Source organism: Arachis hypogaea, chromosome 20 (genome assembly GCF_003086295.3).
Source record: "Arachis hypogaea cultivar Tifrunner chromosome 20, arahy.Tifrunner.gnm2.J5K5, whole genome shotgun sequence".
NCBI lineage: Eukaryota > Viridiplantae > Streptophyta > Magnoliopsida > Fabales > Fabaceae > Arachis > Arachis hypogaea.
In genome coordinates this window covers 3,834,660-3,856,341 of record NC_092055.1, presented here as the reverse complement: position 1 = coordinate 3,856,341, position 21,682 = coordinate 3,834,660, and the positions used below count along the sequence as shown (strand labels likewise).

The 21,682-nt window shown below is 30.7% G+C and overlaps 2 protein-coding genes across 2 annotated transcripts; both read left to right on the top strand.

Moving 5' to 3' along the window:
• The first annotated feature begins 8,731 nt into the window (after nt 1–8,731).
• On the top strand, nt 8,732–14,319 carry LOC112784580 (GDSL esterase/lipase At1g28580). Its single transcript, XM_025827844.2, has 5 exons — nt 8,732–9,089; nt 9,323–9,556; nt 11,397–11,548; nt 11,638–11,911; nt 13,662–14,319. The coding sequence occupies exons 1-5, from the start codon at nt 8,810–8,812 to the stop codon at nt 13,901–13,903; spliced, it is 1,182 nt and encodes a 393-aa protein (XP_025683629.1). The 5' UTR covers nt 8,732–8,809; the 3' UTR covers nt 13,904–14,319.
• A 5,245-nt stretch (nt 14,320–19,564) lies between these two features.
• Nucleotides 19,565–21,562, top strand: LOC112784579 (GDSL esterase/lipase At1g31550). Its single transcript, XM_025827843.2, has 5 exons — nt 19,565–20,182; nt 20,253–20,489; nt 20,584–20,732; nt 20,894–21,167; nt 21,278–21,562. Exons 1-5 carry the CDS (start codon nt 19,912–19,914, stop codon nt 21,511–21,513), a joined length of 1,167 nt encoding a protein of 388 aa, XP_025683628.1. The 5' UTR covers nt 19,565–19,911; the 3' UTR covers nt 21,514–21,562.
• Nucleotides 21,563–21,682: the final 120 nt, after the last annotated feature.

Here is a 21,682-nt window from a genome sequence, read left to right as displayed (position 1 = left end):
AAACTCTCAAAGGAATCAGGTACCATTTTAACAGACAATACTGTTTACAGACAGCTCATCAGCCGACTCCTTTACCTCACAAACACTAGACCCGATATCTCTTATGCTGTGGGACGTTTGAGCCAATTTTTGGATTGTGCAACCACTTCTCACCTACAGGCTGCTTTTCGTGTACTCCGATATTTAAAAGGCCGACCTGCAACTGGTCTCTTCTTCTCCTCTACTTCTAATCTGCATCTCACTGGATTTGCCGACGCTGACTGGGCTACCTGTGCCGATACTCGTCGCTCCGTTTCCGGTTATTGCTTCATGCTTGGGAACTCACTCATTAGCTGGAAGAGTAAGAAGCAAACCACAGTTGCCAAGTCCTCTGCAGAAGCTGAATATAGGTCTCTTGCTGTTGCCACTTGTGAAGCTAGTTGGTTATCTTTCTTAATGGATTTCATTGGCTTGCCGCTTCAAAAGTCTATCACTCTATTCTGTGACAACCAGTCAGCCATTCACATTGCCAATAATCCCATCTTTCATGAAAGAACTAAACACATTGAAGTGGACTGCCACATTGTTTGTGAAAAGTATTTGTCTGGTCTCATTCATCTTATGCCAGTTCGTTCCAAGGATCAACTTGCTGATTTTCTTACCAAAGCTCTGCCACCGGGTCCTTTTCTTGCTAATGTTTCCAAGCTAGGATTGTTAGATTTACACAATTCTAGCTTGCGGGAGGGTGTTACCTAGATTATTTCTTTATCAATAATAGGTTTACCATTGTAATTATTTTTTAGTGAAGGTACATAAAAAGTACATAGTATATAAGGTGTAATAACTCAACAAATATTTTCTAAGGAAATTTTTCATTCTCTCCAACAATGAGAAGAACTTATTTCTCTCCATCTCTTAATCCCTTCTGGTTCATCAAACTATCAACATCACAGCTTGAACAGCTTAGGGCATGGGATTTTCTTCAAGGACCGATTTATAAATAATGAAAGGTTCATAAATAAACTTTTATTAACATGTGGGGCAAATTTGATTAGGGTTAAATTGGAGTTAAGCCCCACTTTGGTCCCTGAGATTGGCGAATTGCACTGAATTAGTCCTCGAGATCCCAATTGCACTAAATTAGTCCCTCGGATTCGAAAAAATGCACCACGTTAGTCCTTCTACTTTGTCTTCTACTTCTCCATCAGTGCAGAGAAAAAAACGTTTCTCTTCCATGAGTGACCCAAAGTAGCAACAGGTGGCTGCAATAGGATTTTTTGAGACTATTAGAACACGGCATTCGCTGTGCAGTTGTCGGAAGAGTACGTTTGCCACTACAGGAATCTTCTGCGTCGTCACTGAGGTTAGTGAGGATGAAAATTTTTTTTTCAAATTTAATGGAATGCTGTGATGTGTGTTGATCATGGTTAAGTGTTTTGTATATTGTCAATTCACAAGTTTTAAAGCTGATTTTGTGTTAGAATTTTATTTTGATGTTTTGTGGGACTGTGTTTAAGGGTTTCTTTTTATGCTCTGTTCCAATGGTGGAAGAATCAGCACCCATCGAAGGCAATAAGCCCACTGCCCTGGCTGATAACACTTCACTACCCAACATCACAGAACCAACAAATCCTGATGAAGCTGTCTACGACAAAGAGAGACCAGGAGTTACAGTAAGATATCACTTCAATTCATCTCTACTATAGAATTTTATTATTGGACTCCTGCTTCTAGTCCAATTAAAAAATTGTTGCCTTTCTTCCTCAAGGTACATAGTAATCTTGTTATGTCTAGATTAGTTAATTAATGTTTGTTGGATTGCAAGTGTTTGCTGGCTATTTTTCTGGGTTGATAGCTACTTCAATTGAGCTCAAAATCCCTGTTTGCATATTATGCATGCCATACGTTCGATGAAATGCTAATGTGAAATTGTTTTGTTTAATTCTTATGTTTGGCCAATATTTATCTTAAATTCTATTCTCATTAGGCATTATAATTAGAAATTGTGTAGTTTTATGGGTTGAATATAAATAATCACATACATAGTTACTTGTTCTTTGATGTTGTTAAGCAATTCAACTTGATTTTCATCAAGATTGCCACTTTTGAAACAAGACCTGTGTTAATGTGATTATTTTTCTTGTTTTTGTGATGAATAAGTAAGCTTCTCTACTCTTGAATGGATTATGGTTGTGGTGCTAGGCAGAAAGACTATGTCAGAAGCGTGCCCTCGAGGCATTTAGGTTGGATCCAGCTAAATGGAGAGGTAACTATACAATAACTATATTGGTATACCCTTTTATTTGGCTTTGTTGATTGCACATTATTTCATCTTGTTGATCATTGGCCTATTGTTCTAATTGTTCTAAGCTTGCAGGTGGACATGATCTATTCATTGTGATTACCTTTTTTTATTTTTTTCCTCTTTCTTCTTCTACCACTTGAGGCACACAAGTTTTTGTTCAGAATTTAGAAGTAGCATTTAGATTGAATTCTCTTGTAGACTTTTTGCTGGTTAAATTTCAAAATGAATGCTCATGAGCTTTCTTGATATTCAGTAAATTCTTTTAAAATATTTAGGTGTCAATTTTTTTCATATGTTATTACCCATAAACTGCAGTGAACGTTCAGCCTCTATCTGGGTTTCCTTCAAATTTTTAAGTTTATACTGCATTGCTAAAACCTCATGACAGAATCATGGCACTTGATCTTCCTCATGGTGGACATCTTTCTCATGGATACCAGGTATTTTCAATTTCCATAATCCACCATTTCCTGTGATAATGAAATCTATCAAGTTCATGGATTATTGGTAATTTCTTTTGGCAATTTCTTCAAGGATTAGATAGAAATCACTTTGTAGTTATTCATAAAAATTTAATGCTTTTATTACATATCTATTTATGTATAATTCTTATTAGTTGAGACTTTGTTAGGGTTAGCCTCTGTTGTGGACCACCGGAGTACAGGGCGGCAGCCACACCCACACTGCTCTGAAACACTCGATGCTCTACTGGTTCCTCTGGAGATCCTTCTATTTGACCGCTGGGAAGTCTGGCTCCCACTTGCACTCATGATCCTAAACCCAAAAAGCTACACAGTGAGAAAGAAGACGAAGAACCAGGAAAAGTGGGTAGAAGAAGAAGAGGAAGAAGTTAGGGCAGAAATCTTGGTTATAAAAGGGGACAAGGATTAAATTGGAGCTAATCAAATTTATTGCCATGTCATCTAACTGTTGCTGGGTCCAGCGTGGCAAGAACTGGCCACGTCACTGACGGCGTCAGTGCTCCGGTGACGGAAATTGGAAGAAGGACTAACGTGGTGCATTTTTTCGAATCTGGGGGACTAATTTAGTGCAATTGGGATCTAGAAGACTAATTCAGTGCAACTCGCCAATCTCAGGGATCAAAGTGGGGCTTAACTCACATGGGTTGGGGTCGAGAATGGAGAATTTCAACCCAGGCACAGCTTCAATGGCCCTCCCAAAAATCATCGACCAAGAAGATCTCCGGCGACAAACGGTCATTTCCGGTGAATTCCATCACCGAAGATTTATAACGATCGAATTCAAAGATTGAAACTTGATGAAGTCCTGCTCGCAGGTTCTACAGAAGATCATAAAGAAAGGATTCCTATCTTCTGATCTCCATGTTCCCATCAACCCTAATCCTAATCAAGAAAGGATTCATTTGATTCCCATTAATCACCTCAATCCCATGATCCCACTCTCAATACTCCTCTTTTTTCATCAAAAACCCTGATATTCGCATCATCAATTATGATCATCAACTCCTCTCCCTTCATGAACTCCGTCCTTGTCCTTTAGGACCTTCGCGTATTCAGTCCTGGCTTGAATCCTTTTAATCCCTATTGCGTCGCTCATCACTCTCGCTAATTTTTCCCTTTATACGTCTATTACTGCTCTGATTTCTGTTAGTTTTTCCGTTTCTCGTTTGTTTAATATGTAAACACGTAAAAAAGAACAAGGTTTTGTTGTCTGTTCCCTGCTGTTTCCTGCGAAAACAAAGAATAGTCGTTTTGGGGATTTGTATTCTAGGGTTTTTTTATTAGATCGTCGTTTTTATTTTGGGGTGTCGTTTTTGGGTGTTGGATTGAGAAGAGATGCTGGAGGCGCAGCCAGTGTTGTTCAGGAGACGCCCGTCGAGGAGGTGCATGCTGAGGCTTGGCGTTGGGACCGACGATAGAGGTTGGACTTCTCTTCATGTTAAAGGTGATTTCAAACTGGTGAGTTTCTTCAGTTTCATCAATCCCTCTTTTATATTGTTGTTGTTGTTGTTGCAGAATCCTTCTTTTAACCGGCAGGCACTACTTGGCAACTTGAACAATAACAATGCTGCATCCAATAAATTCAATGGGGTAAAACTCCTTTTATTTTTTGTGCATTTATCAGTTGAATGGGTTAGACTTATTTTATATAGCATTGTAATCATTTTCTTACCATTATACTAATTTGTTATTGTGATCAAATGGACAGGAATTGGCTCCAGCAGTTCAAGTAGTGATTCCTCGTCGTCTAGTGGTACTAAATTTGCTCCTAGCTGTTATTTGGTTTGTTCTTGAGACAATCTGTTAGCAGGGGAACTTAAAATTTACTCTTATTTTAATCTTTGCAGATTCAGATTCAGCGTGTTCCTCAAGGAGTGATTCTGAAGCATGGCCAATGTGCAGTATTTTGCCGAAGAAAATAATTTGTTTCACGGCTTCTTTTGAGTGTGCAGCTTCAATTCATGGACTAGGTGTGTGCTTTTGATTCTCTCTATATCTTCTTTTCGCTGCAATGCTTCAATTTTCTGCAGATGGAATGATGGCTAAATTTGTGATTGCATTGTTATTTTAGGTAGTGTTGCTGTGAACATGGTTTGCTGTTTCATATTGGATGGATTTTTGTGGCAGGACAACTGCTAGAAGAGGTTTGTGGTGTGTATTATTAATCACAGACTTTAATGTCTTCCATTGCAGCAGGTATTTCTAGTTCTTGCAATTAAAAATTGATCTTTATAGATGCTGCTATTACCATCCTTAAATTTTTATTACAGTCTTTACAGGCCTTACCAAATGTTCCACCAGCAATGCCGATGCCGTTAATCACGAAAGTGAGATTTTGTCAAATCTTATGGTAGGAACACCATGGAAGACAGTTGCCAAAGAAGTAGGGAACACTTTTGGCATTGATTCATAAGCTTTTGTGATTGAAAAATTCTAAGAAAAGTGCGATTTGAATGGCTACCGGAAGATTTGAAGTGGGTCCGACTCGGCGGTGTTAGTGGCGGCGGTGACGAAGGCGATGAGATATTGAATAGGGAAAATTTTTTATATTATTTGTAAAAACCATGGAAACAATGGAAGAATGCCTAACAATGGAAGAAAGCCTTGATGATGTCCTCAATTCACTGGGATCTGGGTTCGTGATGGGCGTAACCAGATCCCCTTTCACTTTTTCAAGTCCCTTTGCATCTCTCAAACTCATATCACTGTCCGCCTCAATGCACACCGCGTCGGAGCAAGGTTGCCGCCTGGTGTGCCTTCTATAGTGCCTCCCATTATGCCTTATATTCTGTGTTTTATTTCTAAATATTATAAATAATTAATTATTATTGTTATTATCATTATATGAAATTATTTTAATATTTTCTTCTGGTAGGAGTTAGAGAGTCAGTATCCTATGGTTGGTGCAATGTTGGATGATTATTTGGAGAGTTTTTACTTTTTAATCATAGTCTGAATGCTCCACAATTCTCATTGATTTTTTGTTTGACTAATTTTTTTTATTATTTTTGTAAAAACAAAGAAAATACCTTCTACATTTCATCAATAGTTTTTATATTTTATTTCGTTTACAATTATAAGATATTTTGATAAGAAATATACTGTGTTTATTCTGTTTGACACCGAATTAATATACATGTTTTTATTAATTACATATCGTTAAATAACAAAGATATATGTTTTGTTAACTAAATATACAAAATATTAATAATATATCTTTTGTTGAAAATAAAAATAAAGGCCAAATATAAATTTATATCCAATAAGCCCAAACACAAATAAATTATTTTTGGATTATTAAAATTTTTTATAGCCCAACATTCACTCAACCCACTAAAACAGTTTTTTCAAAAAAAAATTCAAACCAGTCATTATATACTGGTTTACAATTAAAGTAAGTATTGGGCACATGTAATATTATGAAAAACTTATATCCAAAATTAATCTGAACCACACATTTAAAATATTTTTACTTGGTCCATCAAAGTCCAGAAAATACTTTTTCCATAAAGACATTCTCTAATATCATATAGGAAATGTTCATATGTTAACTATTGGTAGGCCAAACCAAAAATTGTTGAGATTGGACGAGATTTCTTTATTGTATGTCCGCATGAAGCACGAGGCAATAATTAGTAGGGCTTCTGTATGTAAAACTTTAGAATAAAATATAGGAAATATTCATTTTTAATCTTTAATATCAATAATGGATAACAGAATAATCATCACTATTCAATAGTGTGAGTGTGACCTACCCTTCCCACTTTTCACAATCTGCACGCATAAAGCAATTGAGATCAAACTGGCAGAAAACCAAAATCAGTGAAGCTTCAGAAATGACAACGCTGCCACGGCTTAACCTTCTTAATCAAAGTTTGCTTCCAGTGTAATATGACAAGTTGTACAGTTTGCTATATCTATCAGGTAGTTAATTAGCATTGTAATAATTGAGACTCATCATTATTGTCAAGCTTCATTATTCATTTTCCTCTCACTTTTCTCTGGTTCAACATGCTCTTCGCCACGTGGGTATATTTGTAAAATTTCGCTATAAAGATCGAAAGTGATGGGTAACTACCTTTTATGAATAAAAAGAATTGTGAGCATGGAACATCTGGTGAGGTAGGTGACAACTGATGAAGATGCGTGATACTGTACTGTTTTAAAATTGAGCAATGATATTCATCTGACTATGTTCTATATTGATGAAAATAGCAAAAAAGATTGCTTGCTTTAATTTGTTAAACGAGAATTACAATAGTAGAAATGGCAGATTAATTGTGTGAATTGTAGCTAACAGAATAATAAGCCTATATTGTGGTGGCAGTGTGAGATGATGACGTATTCAAGGCGTACAGAAGAATAAGCCTAAGCAAGAAGTGTTAGAGATTTAATAATTTTGTGATTTATAATCATTAATGATATTTTTAATAATATAAAATTTTATCTATTAATATAAAATTATTTATTTTTATTTTTTTAATTATTGTTTAAAATTTAATAAAATTGCTGGCTGTGTAAACTTTTACTAAGCGTATATTCGTTCGAGACTAGAACGCCTTTATATGCATCATCGATAAATGGTTGCAACTTGCAATGCAACGGAGATAGCGACGTTTTCTGAGTTGTTGGCAATTCCGGATAAATCGTAAATGTCAATGACTCATTTAATAACAACACATGGCCGACAATCCTCTTCTATTTTCTTCCTAGGAAATATTTAATTATTTTTAGATGTTAGCTTTTATTAGGTAATTTATTTTTTTTCTTCAAAAATCACTAGTGTGTGAAAAATTTTAGAATTTATAAATGAAAAATATCTTGATCAATATTTTCTTTTTATATTATTGATGTTTAGAGTATTAATAAAAAAATAATAAATTTTATTGTTCATATAATATTATTTTGTATATATTTTACTTATAAAATTATTTTATATCAATGAAAATCATCATAATATGATATTATGATATGATGTATTTAAAATATGTATAAATAAGAGTTGACTAAACACTCAAATTGGTCTAAAAAAATTTTAGAATGAGCACTTTACTCTCAATAATTTTTTATTTTTTGGATAGATTAATATCACTCTTTTAGTTAAATTTTTTAATTAATTTTATTATAAAATAATTAATTTTAAAAAATATTATTATAAGACAAACTAATTTCATTTAAATAATGAAAAGGCCAATGTTTGATTAGAGTAATTTTAGAGGAATTTTTAGAAAATAAAAATTTGTTAAAAATTAAAATGTTTGATCTAATTTGTTTTTATCCATGCGAGTGTTTACTCGATCATAAGAATTTAATTTTGATAAAAACTAGGATAAATTATTTTCATTATAGATTTTCGTAATACAATAAATGTATTGATATAATATATATTCTACAATAATAACTATAAAGTGACAGGTGTAGCATTGAAGTTATATGTAACACAGACATGGTCCCATATATAACTGAATACTTTTACATATTTATCTAAGATTAACTTAAGGTATTAAAAAATGAGGAAAAAAATACAAACTTTAATTAATACACATAATTTGATTTTATTTTTATCACAATTTATAACTGCTAGAAATATGTAAATCATTATTAAAGTCAATAAGTTATTTATAAAAAGAAATATTAACGAAAATTCATTTTATTGACCACTACTGTTCAGGTGAAAATGATTCCTAAGAAAGAACATGTATGTTAGGTGGTGTGTCAATTTTATGGTAAATATATATATGAACAACGATACTATATAATCAATAAATATTATATTTAATTAATAATAAATTATATTTATATTTATATTTATCAAAATTTTACATATTAATACGATTTACAATTTATATCTATATTTTTTTAAATTTACAGATATAAATTAATAAAATTTATTTATTAAAAATAATTTAATATTTATATTAATTAAATAATAACAAAAATATTAAAAAATTGTATCTCAATCGTAAAGGATTATAAAAGAGCGAAAGAGGAGGCCACTGAATTTTCAACACCCAGAGAATTGGAGGTGTGAGAGGGACAGCACATGGCTTCTTCATGGCTCAAGATTTTGACAGCACCGCTTCAGCTTCTTATCGTCCTCCTCCACGTGGCTGCTTCTTCCTCCGTTTCCAGCCGCTGCTTCACAACCATATACAGCTTCGGAGATTCCATTGCCGACACCGGAAACTTATACTTTGACATCAACACCGATCATCACATACCACCGTCGCAATCTCTGGTATTAAACCTTCCTTATGGTGAAACCTACTTCCATCACCCAACTGGAAGATGGTCTAATGGCCGCCTTATCATCGATTTCTTTGGTAGCATCTCGCTCGATCTTCTTTTTAATTGGTGAAAATTCAGGTGCAGTGGACTTCACGTGAAGTGGATAATTGAGAGTCACTAGATAATTTAACTAATTTGAGTAAATTTTCATCTATCTAACGATTTTTAACTATTAACTTCACGTGAAGTCAACTGCAGCTGAGTTTACACTTTCTCAATTATACTCTTTTAATAAAATTAAATAATATATGTGTAATTGTGTATATAGCTGAGCACATGGGAATTCCGCTGCTGAAACCTTACTTGGGAATCAAGAATGGCAAGATAAGAGATTGGAATCCCAAGGAGGAGGGAGTCAACTTTGCAGTTGGAGGTGCCACTGCTTTAGATCCCAGCTTCTTCGTGGATAAGGGTATAAATGATATTGCCACCAACTATTCTCTCGGAGTGCAGCTAGATTGGTTCCAACACTTGCTTCCTTCCATTTGTAATTCTTCTTCAGGTAATCATTTTTCCTTTTTCTCTCCCACTCTTCCTTCAGATTATTAGGAATGAAATATTATCATTTTGGTTTAATATTTTGTTAATAATAATAATTTATATTTATAGGCATTTATACACGTAAATCAATATATTTATAACGATCAAATAATAACTAAAATTACTGAACTACTAGAGTCTTCTTTACTGAACTACTAGGGCCTATTTGAAAATCTTAAAAAGTAACTTTTTTTTTTAGTTTTTGACTTATGAAAAGTAGTAGTATTAATGTTTGGTGTAATTTTCAAAACTAAATTACGATTTTTTAAGAAACTATTTAAGAGCTTATAGAGAAGTTAAAAAAAAATGACTTCTCTCGTAATACTACTATTTTTTACCACATTTTTATAAAATAAGCACTTTTAAAACTAAAAATTCAAATACAAAATAACTTATTTTAAAGCTACTTTTAATATAGTTATTTATTATTTAAACTATTTTTTCAAAAGAAACTTAATTAAGTTGTTTAACCAAACTGGACCTAAGCTAATTAAGGTCCTTTTAAAAAGATAGCTTAAATAATAAATAAATATATTAAAAGTAGTTTATAAATAAGTTATTTTGTGTTTAGATTTTTAGTTTTAAAAGTGTTTATTTTAAAAGAAATACGTGATAAAAAAAATTTATTATGAGAGAAATCATTTTTTTAACTTCTTTATAAACTTTTAAATAACTTTTTTAAAAGCTGTAATTTTTGCACTAAACATTAATACTACTATTTTTTATAAGATAAAAACTCAAAAAAATTATTTTTAAAATTTTACAAACAAGTATTAAGAAAGAAATTATTTTATAAGCGGTTCTTTTTGGCTTCAATAATTGTTTTATGGCAAAGAAAATTACATTTTACCTAAAAATAAAAATTATCTTCTGCAATAACATGATGTGAATTAAAGAAAAGCACATAAATAAAACAAAACATCAACAATTTTTTTGGGGACAAGGCCACGACATAAAAAAGTAATTATTTACTTTCTAGGAAAAGAGTTTTTTTTATTTATTTTTTTTTTTGGGAGAGTTGACAAGTCAAATTAAACAAACGAACCCACTACTAAACTTTTCATTATCCATTATGGTTAGACCTGAAGAATTAATTTATTTTCGTTTTCAGATGGGTGGTGTAAGAGTTTCTTTTTTATTGTTTATGATTGTGTTTTTTTTAATTCAAGAAATACTTAATTGTTTTATGCATGCTATTATCAATATATATTTTCAACGATAGAATGATAAAAGTTTCAAAAATACCTCTAAATTTTATTTTGTTTTAATTTTGTCCCAAAAATTTTTTATTTGCATCAAATATACCCTAATGGTTAATTTTTCAAAAAATTTAAAACCAATTCAACAACAATTTCATAAGAACAACCCTCAACACAAGTAAATCAAGCATAATTTTCATGCATTATTGTTAGATTAGTCTTAATTTTTTAAAAAATTTAGCCAGTAGGAGTATATTTGATGCAAATCGAAAATTTTTGGGACAAAATTGAAACAAAATAAAACTTAGCGGTATTTTTGAAATTTTTGTCAAACTTTCGAGACAAAAAGTCGTATGCTTTACCTTAAAATATATTTCATTAATTTTAATATTTTTAATATAAAGTCTAAAAATTTAATTAAAAAAATATAAATATCTAATTAAAATTTTGATAAGACTACATACACCAACAAACTAATTAAACCTAATAATAACAAAAGAAAACTAATTAAGTCGATGCAATATGAACAGCAGAATAGCTTAACTGTTTTTGGCAGTACTTAAAATAATATAAGTAAGGAGCAAATGTGATCTTATTTTGCAGGCTGTAAAGAAGTTCTTGGAAAGTCTTTGTTTTTTGTTGGGGAGATTGGTGGCAACGATCTCAACCATCCTCTCTTTCAGTATAAGAGTGTAGATGAAATAATGAGGACGTACGTGCCAAATGTGATAAATGAAATCTCTTCAACTATCAATGTATGTAATATTTTATTATTGAAATACAAATATAAATACATGCTACTATAACACATAATCGTCTCATTATTTTATATGATCGCTTTCAGAAATTAATTGATGTGGGGGCTCAAACTCTATTGGTTCCCGGAAACTTTCCTCTTGGATGCACTTTCTTCTATTTGAATATATACCATACTACTGACATGGGAGAGTATGATAATGCTGGTTGTCTCAAATGGTTAAATAAGGTTGCTAAAGATTACAACAAGAAGCTTTATGCTGAACTCAATCGACTTCAAGTGCTTCATCCACATACAAACATCATTTATGCAGATTATTATCATGCTGCCTTCTCATTATATCAATCTCCAAGCCTATTTGGTGCATAACTCATCTCTTATCTTTCTTTTGCTTATTGTATTGCTTATTTTGTTTAAAAGTTTAACCAAAGAGTTTTTTTTTTCCAGTAAATTTTTTGAAATTATTTTTTATATTAAATTTTAAATTTTAAATTCTAAATCTTAACCTTAATAAAGTTGGATTGGTGAGCGATTAGCTCACTTATTCTTTTAAACAAGTGTCGAAAATTCAAATACTACTTTAAAATTAGTTATTAACTTGTTAAATTAGTGATATCATAAAAAGACCTAAAGTATATATATACTAATATTTTTATCCGTAATAACATTATAGGAATATAATCTTTTAAAATTACGTCAATTTTGTTCTGACATTATAGATTATGATACAAAATATTTATAGAATCAAATTACTTTTACAAAAAGGTTGTAAGGAACAAAAGTCCCCGTCGACTAAGAAGACTAGGATCTCCATAAATAAAAAAAATCAAAATAATAAGATTTTTAGTTATTATTTTTATGTGAAAGAGTTTAATTTTTTTAATATTTGTTATCTAAAATTTGAAAAAATTAGCATGTATAATTTTACATTTGATTAGGTGTTAAGTCTGTTGCATAAATAAAAATAATAATTTTTATACTTGCTATTTAAAAATAATTTTTTTCTCTATATGTATATAAAAATATAATTAGATATTAGCATAAAAATTATATTGATAGTTATAAAATTAATTTAAAATTAATTTTTTTAACAATATAATTGAATCTTGATTATAATTTTTAATTACAACATTAGTATTCTCTTCAAATTATATGTAATAAATATTTGAAGAAAAAAATAAAAAAATATAAATTAAAAAGATAAACGGTGAATACTTAAAATTAAATAAAAAACCAAAAACATGTATATAATAATAATATTTTTATTTGAATTATATTATTTTATTAATTTTATTTTTTGTAGAACAGAAAGATAAAGAAAAATAGAAAATAACAGAAAAGAGAGAAAAAGATAAAGAATAAGAGAGAAAATTTGTTAATTTTAGAAAAAAAAATATTTTAATTGTAATGAAAAAATATTTGGTGACATTTTGATTTGTTAAATTATTAATATAAAATATAAATTGTAAATTATATATAGAGTGAGAAGGATAGATAGAAATAGAAAAAGGGAGAGAAGTAGATAAGGAAATGTAAGAAGGGAGTTTATTAATTTTGGAGAAAAATATTTTCTCTCAATTTTAATAAAAAAGTGTCGTGTGATAGATTTTAGTTATTAAATTAGTTAATAATATATAATAAAATATATAATATAGCTATATTTTAATTTTAATTTTAATACAATTAAAAAATATCATGTTTCATATTTTGATTGTCAAATTTATAATTAGTCATTGATAATAATATATAAGAGAAATAAAGTGAACGAAAGAATGAGAAAAATAAAAAAAAAAAGAAAAGAGAATTCTTTAATTTTTTTAAAAAAAAAATTAGTTTCAATTATAATAAAAGAATAACATTTGACACATTCTAATTATAAAATTAATAAGATAAAATAATAGATTTTTTGCGATCTCGTTGAGATTATTCACCGGTCACCATATGCATGTGTTTCATGTGGTGGTTATTTAATTTTGGCTTCCAATATAATGTACTATCCCATGTTTTGTTTATTATTTCCTATATATAATATTAGATTTACAATACAATGGAGGATCTCGTGGTTAATTAATTATCAATAATTGTACCGTTGTTTCTTCGTGCTAATGCAGGATTCACAAATTCAACTCAAAATGCTTGCTGTGTTCCTGAAAATGCGAATTATAATTACGATTCTTCGGTGCGTTGTGGAGATCCAACGGTGATTGCTTGTGATGATCCATCCAAATATATTTCATGGGATGGTATACACTTAACTGAAGCAGCATATAAATGGATTGCCAAAGCTCTATTGAAAGGTTTATACACTAAGCCTAAAATTAGTATCTCATCATCATGTGATTCAGTGATATGATGTTACCACATTTACCCTAGTTTTGGTATGTATATATATATTAGCTCCTATTTTTAATTTAGAGGTTTTAATATTAAACTCTACCATACCTTGAGATCAGCCATTGTCCTGTATTGTTATATGTTCTCCCGAAAAATATTCCTACACAAGAATTGGTCATTATATTAACGGATCGGAAATATTTGGTAACTAAAGAAAATCAGCCAAAAATAGTCATATCTTGTCTTATTTAATATTCATTAATTATTACGATAATTAATTAATGTTAAATAAGATAAATTCTGACTATTTTTTATTTTTGTCTACCTAACATTACCCATTATTAATTACTACTGTGTAAGAATTGGGAACAATGTATTGTTTGTAATATAAATGTAATAAAATTGAGTATGTGGTTGGTGTGTTGATAAGCATTACCCTAAAGTAAGAATTTTAAATTATTTCAGATAATTATTCTTTACGTCCTTATCATGGTCGACCTTCCACTTCCTTATTTTTCTGAAATTGCTAAAGCTTCCAAAAAGAAGTGCAAGAATTAATAAGTTTATTAAACCACTTAAAAATTAAGTTTGAATCATTCACTAATTAAATAAAATTATTTATTATATTTATCTATCATTTTTATTTTAACTGATGCCTAAATTTTTGGATACATCATTGTGTACTTGTACAAAAGATATATGCGTATTTATTTATTTTTTAAGAAAGTGTGCTACTCATTAATATTAACAATTGAAAATAATAAAAATATTAATATAAAAAGGATGGAGATATTTGGATTCATATTCAAGATGAATAATTGAGCATAGATTTTTAAGGGTAAATAATTGACAAAACCATTAGTTTCTCGCAGTAAATAACGATGCAAACGCACGTATAATTGTTTTTATAGAAAACTGATACTTAAAAATTATTATATTTTAATTTAATTAAATATATCAAATCATCTAATTTTGTAGTTAATTATTAATTTCACGTAAATATAATTGTAGATAAGTTTTTAAAAAATAAAAATTCAGGTGCAATTAACTTAGTTGATAACAAGTTAATAGTTAAATTAGTCCTTAAAAGATAAAATATTTTTTAAATTCGTCTCCTGAAAGAATTTTTTTAATCAAATTGGTTCCTTAAAGATTACAAATTAATCATATCTATCATTCATTTTTTCCACTCATAATTTTCGTCAACGATTAATGATGTGAAATGCTAACTAATAGCATATATGATATATAACATATTCAATTATGAGACATTGACTAAATATGTTTACGAAAATCTAACAAATTTTGTCACTTAGGTCATATTAGGAATAGAATTTTTGTAATTAGAGAAAATGACTAAATAAATAAATTTTCATAAATATATTTGGTCAATATCTAATTAGACATATCAGATATTATATATGTTATTAATTAACGTTTTACAACATTAATATTTGGAGAAAATTGTTAATAAAGTGACCGAAAAATAAATATAATTAATTCACAATTTTTGAATGATAAATTTGATTAAAAAATTTTTTAAGAATAAATTTAAAAAATGTCTTATTTTTTAAAAATTAATTTGACTATTAATTCATTGATAGCTAAGAGTTATTAACTGTATTTGAATTTCATAATTGTACTTGCCACGTGCCAATAATGCAGATAGAAAGGTCCATGCCCATGGACAGATCTAAGTAACCAGCCAGTGATTGAATGGTTGCCATAAAGAAGGGGGTGAATTATGGGTATGGTCCACTTCTAGTAAATTAAATATGAGAAATATTTATAAAATGATAATTAATTTGGTGGAAACTAAAGTGTTCGGCAAAACTTAAAAAATAAAAGAATTGCACACAAATTTACTTACCTGTTAGTTGAAATCAGTATATATTTTGGTGATGCTTATTAATAGTTAAGAGTAGGGGGATTGAATCTTAGTATTTTTTTTGTTTAGTAACATTTGTTATCTTTTTGATTTGATTGAGGAGATATTTCTATTTTTTGTCTCGTAACTAGTGAAGAGATATTTTTTAATTTTGTCTCATACGAACAGAATCAGAAATTGAGTAGAAGAGAAAGAGAGAATCACATCTAAAAGTATCTTGGTTCAGCTGCTAAGTGCAGTGCAGCCTACATCCAGTTTCCATCACAACAATGATAAAATTTCACTATAATCAGACAGATTATAGACACCAATTCTCCCTAGGAACTACCCTTCCTATTTGGGACAAGTCTAGAATCTATCTCCAATCCTGAACTTGACTTGGTCACCTACCAAGCTTTCAACTGCTAAGTGCTAACCCAACTTGCAAGGAGATTCTCACAGAATCATGATACACAATACATAGATGTACAAAGGACCTCTAAGACACCTATGACTTTTTCTTTAATTTTGTACACTGTCTTTTTTCGCTCACTGATTTTTTCTTACAAATCACACTGTTTGCCTTTTTTTACCATGAGACTCAAGACAGACAAAACTTAAAGAAAATACAAAATGAAACCCATTGAAGGAGAAGAACTTCTGTTAGCTTGGGTAGTTATAAGAACTCTGTGCTTTCCACTCTTTTCTCCTTACTTCAAGTTTTGACTGTTCACCCTTATTATAGAAAGAGAAGCCTCAAAGGTTGAAACGGTTGAACCGAGCCAACTTCTTCTTCTTCAACATCAAACTGGTTCGGACAGAGAGAGAAGAGAGGGAACCGAACGCTAAAACCAACATGCAATTACCTCTCTGTCATTCCTTCTCATCAAGTTTTATCAATCTGAGCATTCCATATTGACTTGGTCCCCAAGAAGGATTTCTGACCCTTGATGAGTGCTTAATCATTGACAGCTCATCCTGCTCCACTTCTGCTCCACTTCTGCTTCCTCCTCCATGTAGCTACAGTAGCTACCTTCTGTGATGGATGACCACAAAATAGAGACGAGCCATATCCCAGGGATCTTCTTCTCTAACCAAGTTGGATCTTCCACCATTTTTAGGCATGGTGATCTTGAGACTTCTTCACAACTTCTTACCATAAGTGGCAAAGATCTCAACCACGCCTTACTGTTGATCTTCTTTTTGCAAGGGCCATCATCACCTTAGCCCTTTTCTTGCTTGTCCATAACTTCTGCTTCCTTTTTCTGATTACTTGCTTATACTATTTTCTTCTTTGACAGTGAGGTGGCCGACTATAAAGAGAGAAGAGTGAAAAAGCTTTCAAAGGAAATAAAAAAGGAAATTAAAATCAACTACATTCAATTAAAAACCCACTTCTCTTTTCCATGTCTTGTAACGTGTAGAAATTAAATGCCATCAAATCAATTGTATTTTCTTTTTTATGTTACAAATGTCTGCATTAAATTCATTTAATCAAATTTTGGATTTCATCAAATGAAGGGTGTGGCATTTGTGGAAGTATATAGTCTTTGCTTTCTCTCTTTTTCAATTTTGGACCAACCACTTTGTTGGTCTTGTAACAATAAGTAATTGGACTTGCTCAATAAATTCTGACCCAACTAACATAATAATTCAGCCATATATCATATATCCTTTTTGTACCAATACTGAATATTTTGTCAACAATTTTGGGTTTCAAATTTCTTTATGCCCAATTGCTAAGTCTGCAAGCAACAAAATTATTAATCAACATATGTGATTCAAAATTTAAATTAATAATTTTGTAATTAATTATTTTAATAATGTTTGATCATCATCATATTAATTTTAGAGTTTTCCAAACTCATCACTTGAGATGGTGTACACTTAACTGAAGAAGCATATAAATGGGTTAATAATTAAATTAGTCTTTTGAAAAATAAGATTTTTTAAATTCATTCTTAAAATATTTTTTTAATTAAATTAATCCTTCAAATATTGCGAATTAATCATATTTGTCCTTCAATTACTCCATTAACAATTTTTTTTCAAAAGTTTATGTTGTAAAACGTTAATTGATAACATATATTATACCTGATATGTCTAATTAGATATTGACCAAATATGTTTATGAAAATCTATTAATTTAGTCATTTTTTTCAATTACAAAAATTTTATTCCTAATATGACCTAATAACTAAATTTGATAGATTTTCATAAACATATTTAGTCAACGTCTAATTAAACATGTTATATGTTATGTATATTATCAGTTAATATTTCACATCATCAATCGTTAACGAAAATTATAAATGGAGAAAATGAAAGACAGATATGATTAATTCGTAATTTTTAAAGGATCAATTTGATTAAAAAAATCTTTCAAAAATAAATTTAAAAAATATTTCATTTTTCAGAGACTAATTTAATTAATTTGACTATTAATCCGCATATAAATGGATTGCCAAAGGTTTACTAGAAGGATCATTTACTAACCCTAAAATTAGGATCTCATGTGATGTGACTCAGACACAATGATATACTTTTTAGGGTACACAGAAACAACAAAAGTCTGTTCGGTTTTAGCATGCATGACTGTTCTGTTTCCTAATAAGGTAATTAAGCACATATCTCAACAAACTCCTTTTTCTGTGATCATTTACTAACCCTAAAATTAGGATCTCATGTGATGCGACTCGGACACAATGATATACTTAATGTGTGTACACAGAAACAACAAAAGTCTGTTCGGTTTTAGCATGCATGACTGTTCTGTTTCCTAATAAGGTAATTAAGCACATATCTCAGCAAACTCCTTTTTCTGTGGAGGTTTTAAAAGAAGGTGGGTACTCCCATGAAGATATTATAATTGTCTTCATGTGATGATTTTTCTTTTTGACCCTTAGATGATGGAGTGTAGGGTTAGATTTTGATATGTTATAAAAGTGTTGTTTTTATTTGAAGTGTGGCCAAATCAATAAATCACACTTTTATACAAAGCATCTTCATAAAAAGATGTTTTTTGCATCTTCATTTGAGTAGCTCCCTTAAAAGAATTTCACATGTTGTTATCAACTAATGTACAGTAGTGTTGTCAATTTGCCACTAAAAATATCCCTGCACAAGTGATTTATTTAAATTAAAATACAAAATTTGAATTTATAAATGTGTAAAAATGTCAATTATTTAAAGTTTAAACTAAAACACTTATTTATTTTGATTTTTTGATATTTTTTAATTTAAATACAAAATATTTTTTATTAATATTTATATTTTAAAATTAATATAAAATAAATTTAAAAATAAAAAATATAAATAAACTGTATATGAAAATTGGCCTCATGGGGTAACGAGTCGAATTAATAATATAGCCTTTATCCGAAAGTCATTGTTGTGATGTCCAAAAAAAAGAAAAGGCGATTGTAGTGCGGCTGGCCACTGAAAACATCTGGTCACCAACTACCTTTGACCACCGCATCGATATCCATGCATAGAGGGTTGTAGCCTTGTAGCTGTAGGTAATTTAGGAGAGTAAATTTTCTTCATTGAAAAAAAAAAAAAATTGGATGGTGTCTAATATTAAATTTAATCTTTTATTTTTTTATATTTATTTTTTATCTTACTTATAAAATTAAAAGTGATATATCATAATTTATAAAATTCATTTCCGTGATTCACGAGGAAGAAGTGAGTTAATGACTCTTGTTTTTTTTTTGTTGGTTGGAAAATGGGGTGCACAAGTGGAAGATTGACACTTATTGGCATTTGGCACTCACTTAAGACACTTATTAGTGTATTACAAACCCATGTGTCATTTGTGTGCTTTGCTCTCTTCACTATTCCAATCCAATAATGCTTTTGCTGTTTAAGTTTTGTTTAGTTTTAATAATATCAAAATGTCAACAGGTTAATCCTACTAAAATTATTAAGAAACATTTTCTTAATAAAAATATATTTCCATTATTTTAATACCATATGTTTAGCGTGGGGAGGGTGCGGACTCGGGAGTTGGTGGTAGACATAAATTATTAGAATATATCGTGTTAGTCGTACCAACTACCAACGTGCTTCGGTGCTTCCTGAGTTTAGAATAATCCGAATAAAGAAAATAGAAAAATAATGTAAGAACTTTACCTTCAGAATTAGATAGCAGAATTCGCATGGCTAAGGCGACTGCTGCTTCTTCTTCTTGGGTTTGGTTTCTATCAGTAGCAGCTCTTATTCATACGAGCACGGCTAGTGCTTCAAGCCGGTGCTATAGTGCAATATACAGCTTCGGAGATTCCATTGCTGACACCGGAAACTTATACTATGACACTGAAGACCTATCACCTTCCACATATCTGGTTTTGGACCCTCCATATGGAGACACCTTCTTTCATTTTCCCACTGGAAGATTTTCTGATGGCCGACTTATCATCGATTTCCTTGGTAATAACTAATAACATAACCGTCGTCCCTTCTCTCTCTCTTGTTCTTATGTTCTTCTTTGTGTTTGCAGCTGAGCAGATTGGGGTTCCATTGCTAAAACCTTACCTGGGAATCAAGAAAGGGAAGATAAAAGATTGGAACTCATTGGAGGGAGTGAACTTTGCAGTTGGAGGTGCCACTGCTTTGGATATTAGCTTCTTTGTGGAGAAGGGTCTCTATGACGTTCTTGTTCCCACCAACTATTCTCTGGGGGTCCAGTTTGATTGGTTCATGGACTTGCTTCCTTCTATCTGTAACTCTTCTTCAGGTAATAATCTTCCAGTTGTTCTTTTCAATTGGGCACAGGCAAGCTGCAATAATGCTCCAGTTGAAACTTATGGGATAGTCCTCTAATTTTGCAGGGTGTAAACAAGTTTTTGGGAGCTCTTTGTTTCTTGTGGGTGAGATTGGTGGCAATGATTTCAACTATCTTTTCTTTCTAGGCAGGCCTATAGAAGAAGCCACCACATATGTACCACTTGTGATTAATAAAATCTCTTGGGCCATCAATGTAAGAGTTTTGGAAGCATTAATACATTTGAATATCTTATGAAGCAAGCATTTAAGATAATTATATAAAATCTGAGAGTATCTTATGAAGCCAGCATTTAAGAATTATTTTGAATCATAATCCATATATAACTCTACCTTGGTGAGTTTTATGATTGTCAGAAATTGATTGATTTGGGGGCTCAAACTCTCGTAGTTCCCGGAAACTTCGCTCTCGGATGCAGCTTTTTCTATTTGAGAAATCACCCCAGTACTGATGTGGAGGATTATGATGAAGCTGGATGTTTGAAGTCCTATAACAATTTTGCTGACTACTATAACAACCAACTTCTTGCTGAATTAAATCGGCTTCGACAGCTTCACCCCGGTGTTAATATCATCTATGCAGATTATTACCATGCTTCCCTGCAATTATATCAATCTCCAACACAATTTGGTACTTAACTCTTCTTTTTTCTGCATAATTTCTTGAATGATATATCATCTTTGAACAATCACATATGATTCTATTATTCCTCATAAGTTGTGGTTTGTTTGTGCTATCAGGATTCACAAAATCGATTCTAGATTCTTGCTGTCCACTTGCGAATGCAAACTATCACAATGCACCGGTGAAGCACTGTGGTGAACCGGGGTTGATTAGTTGTAATGATCCATCCCAGTTCATAACTTGGGATGGTGTACACTTAACTGAAGCAGCATATAAACGGATTGCCAAAGGTTTACTAAAAGGATCATTTACTAACCCTAAAATTGGGATCTCATGTGATTCAGACATATGATATTCTTAATGTGTACACTCAAATAATAAAAGCCTGTTCTGTTTTAGCATGCATGTCTGTTCTGTTTCCTAATAAGGTAATCAAGCACATATCTCAACCAACTCCTTTCTATGGAGGTTTTACAAGGATTCACATGCTACAAGGCTTCTTATCAGATACAACAAAAAAT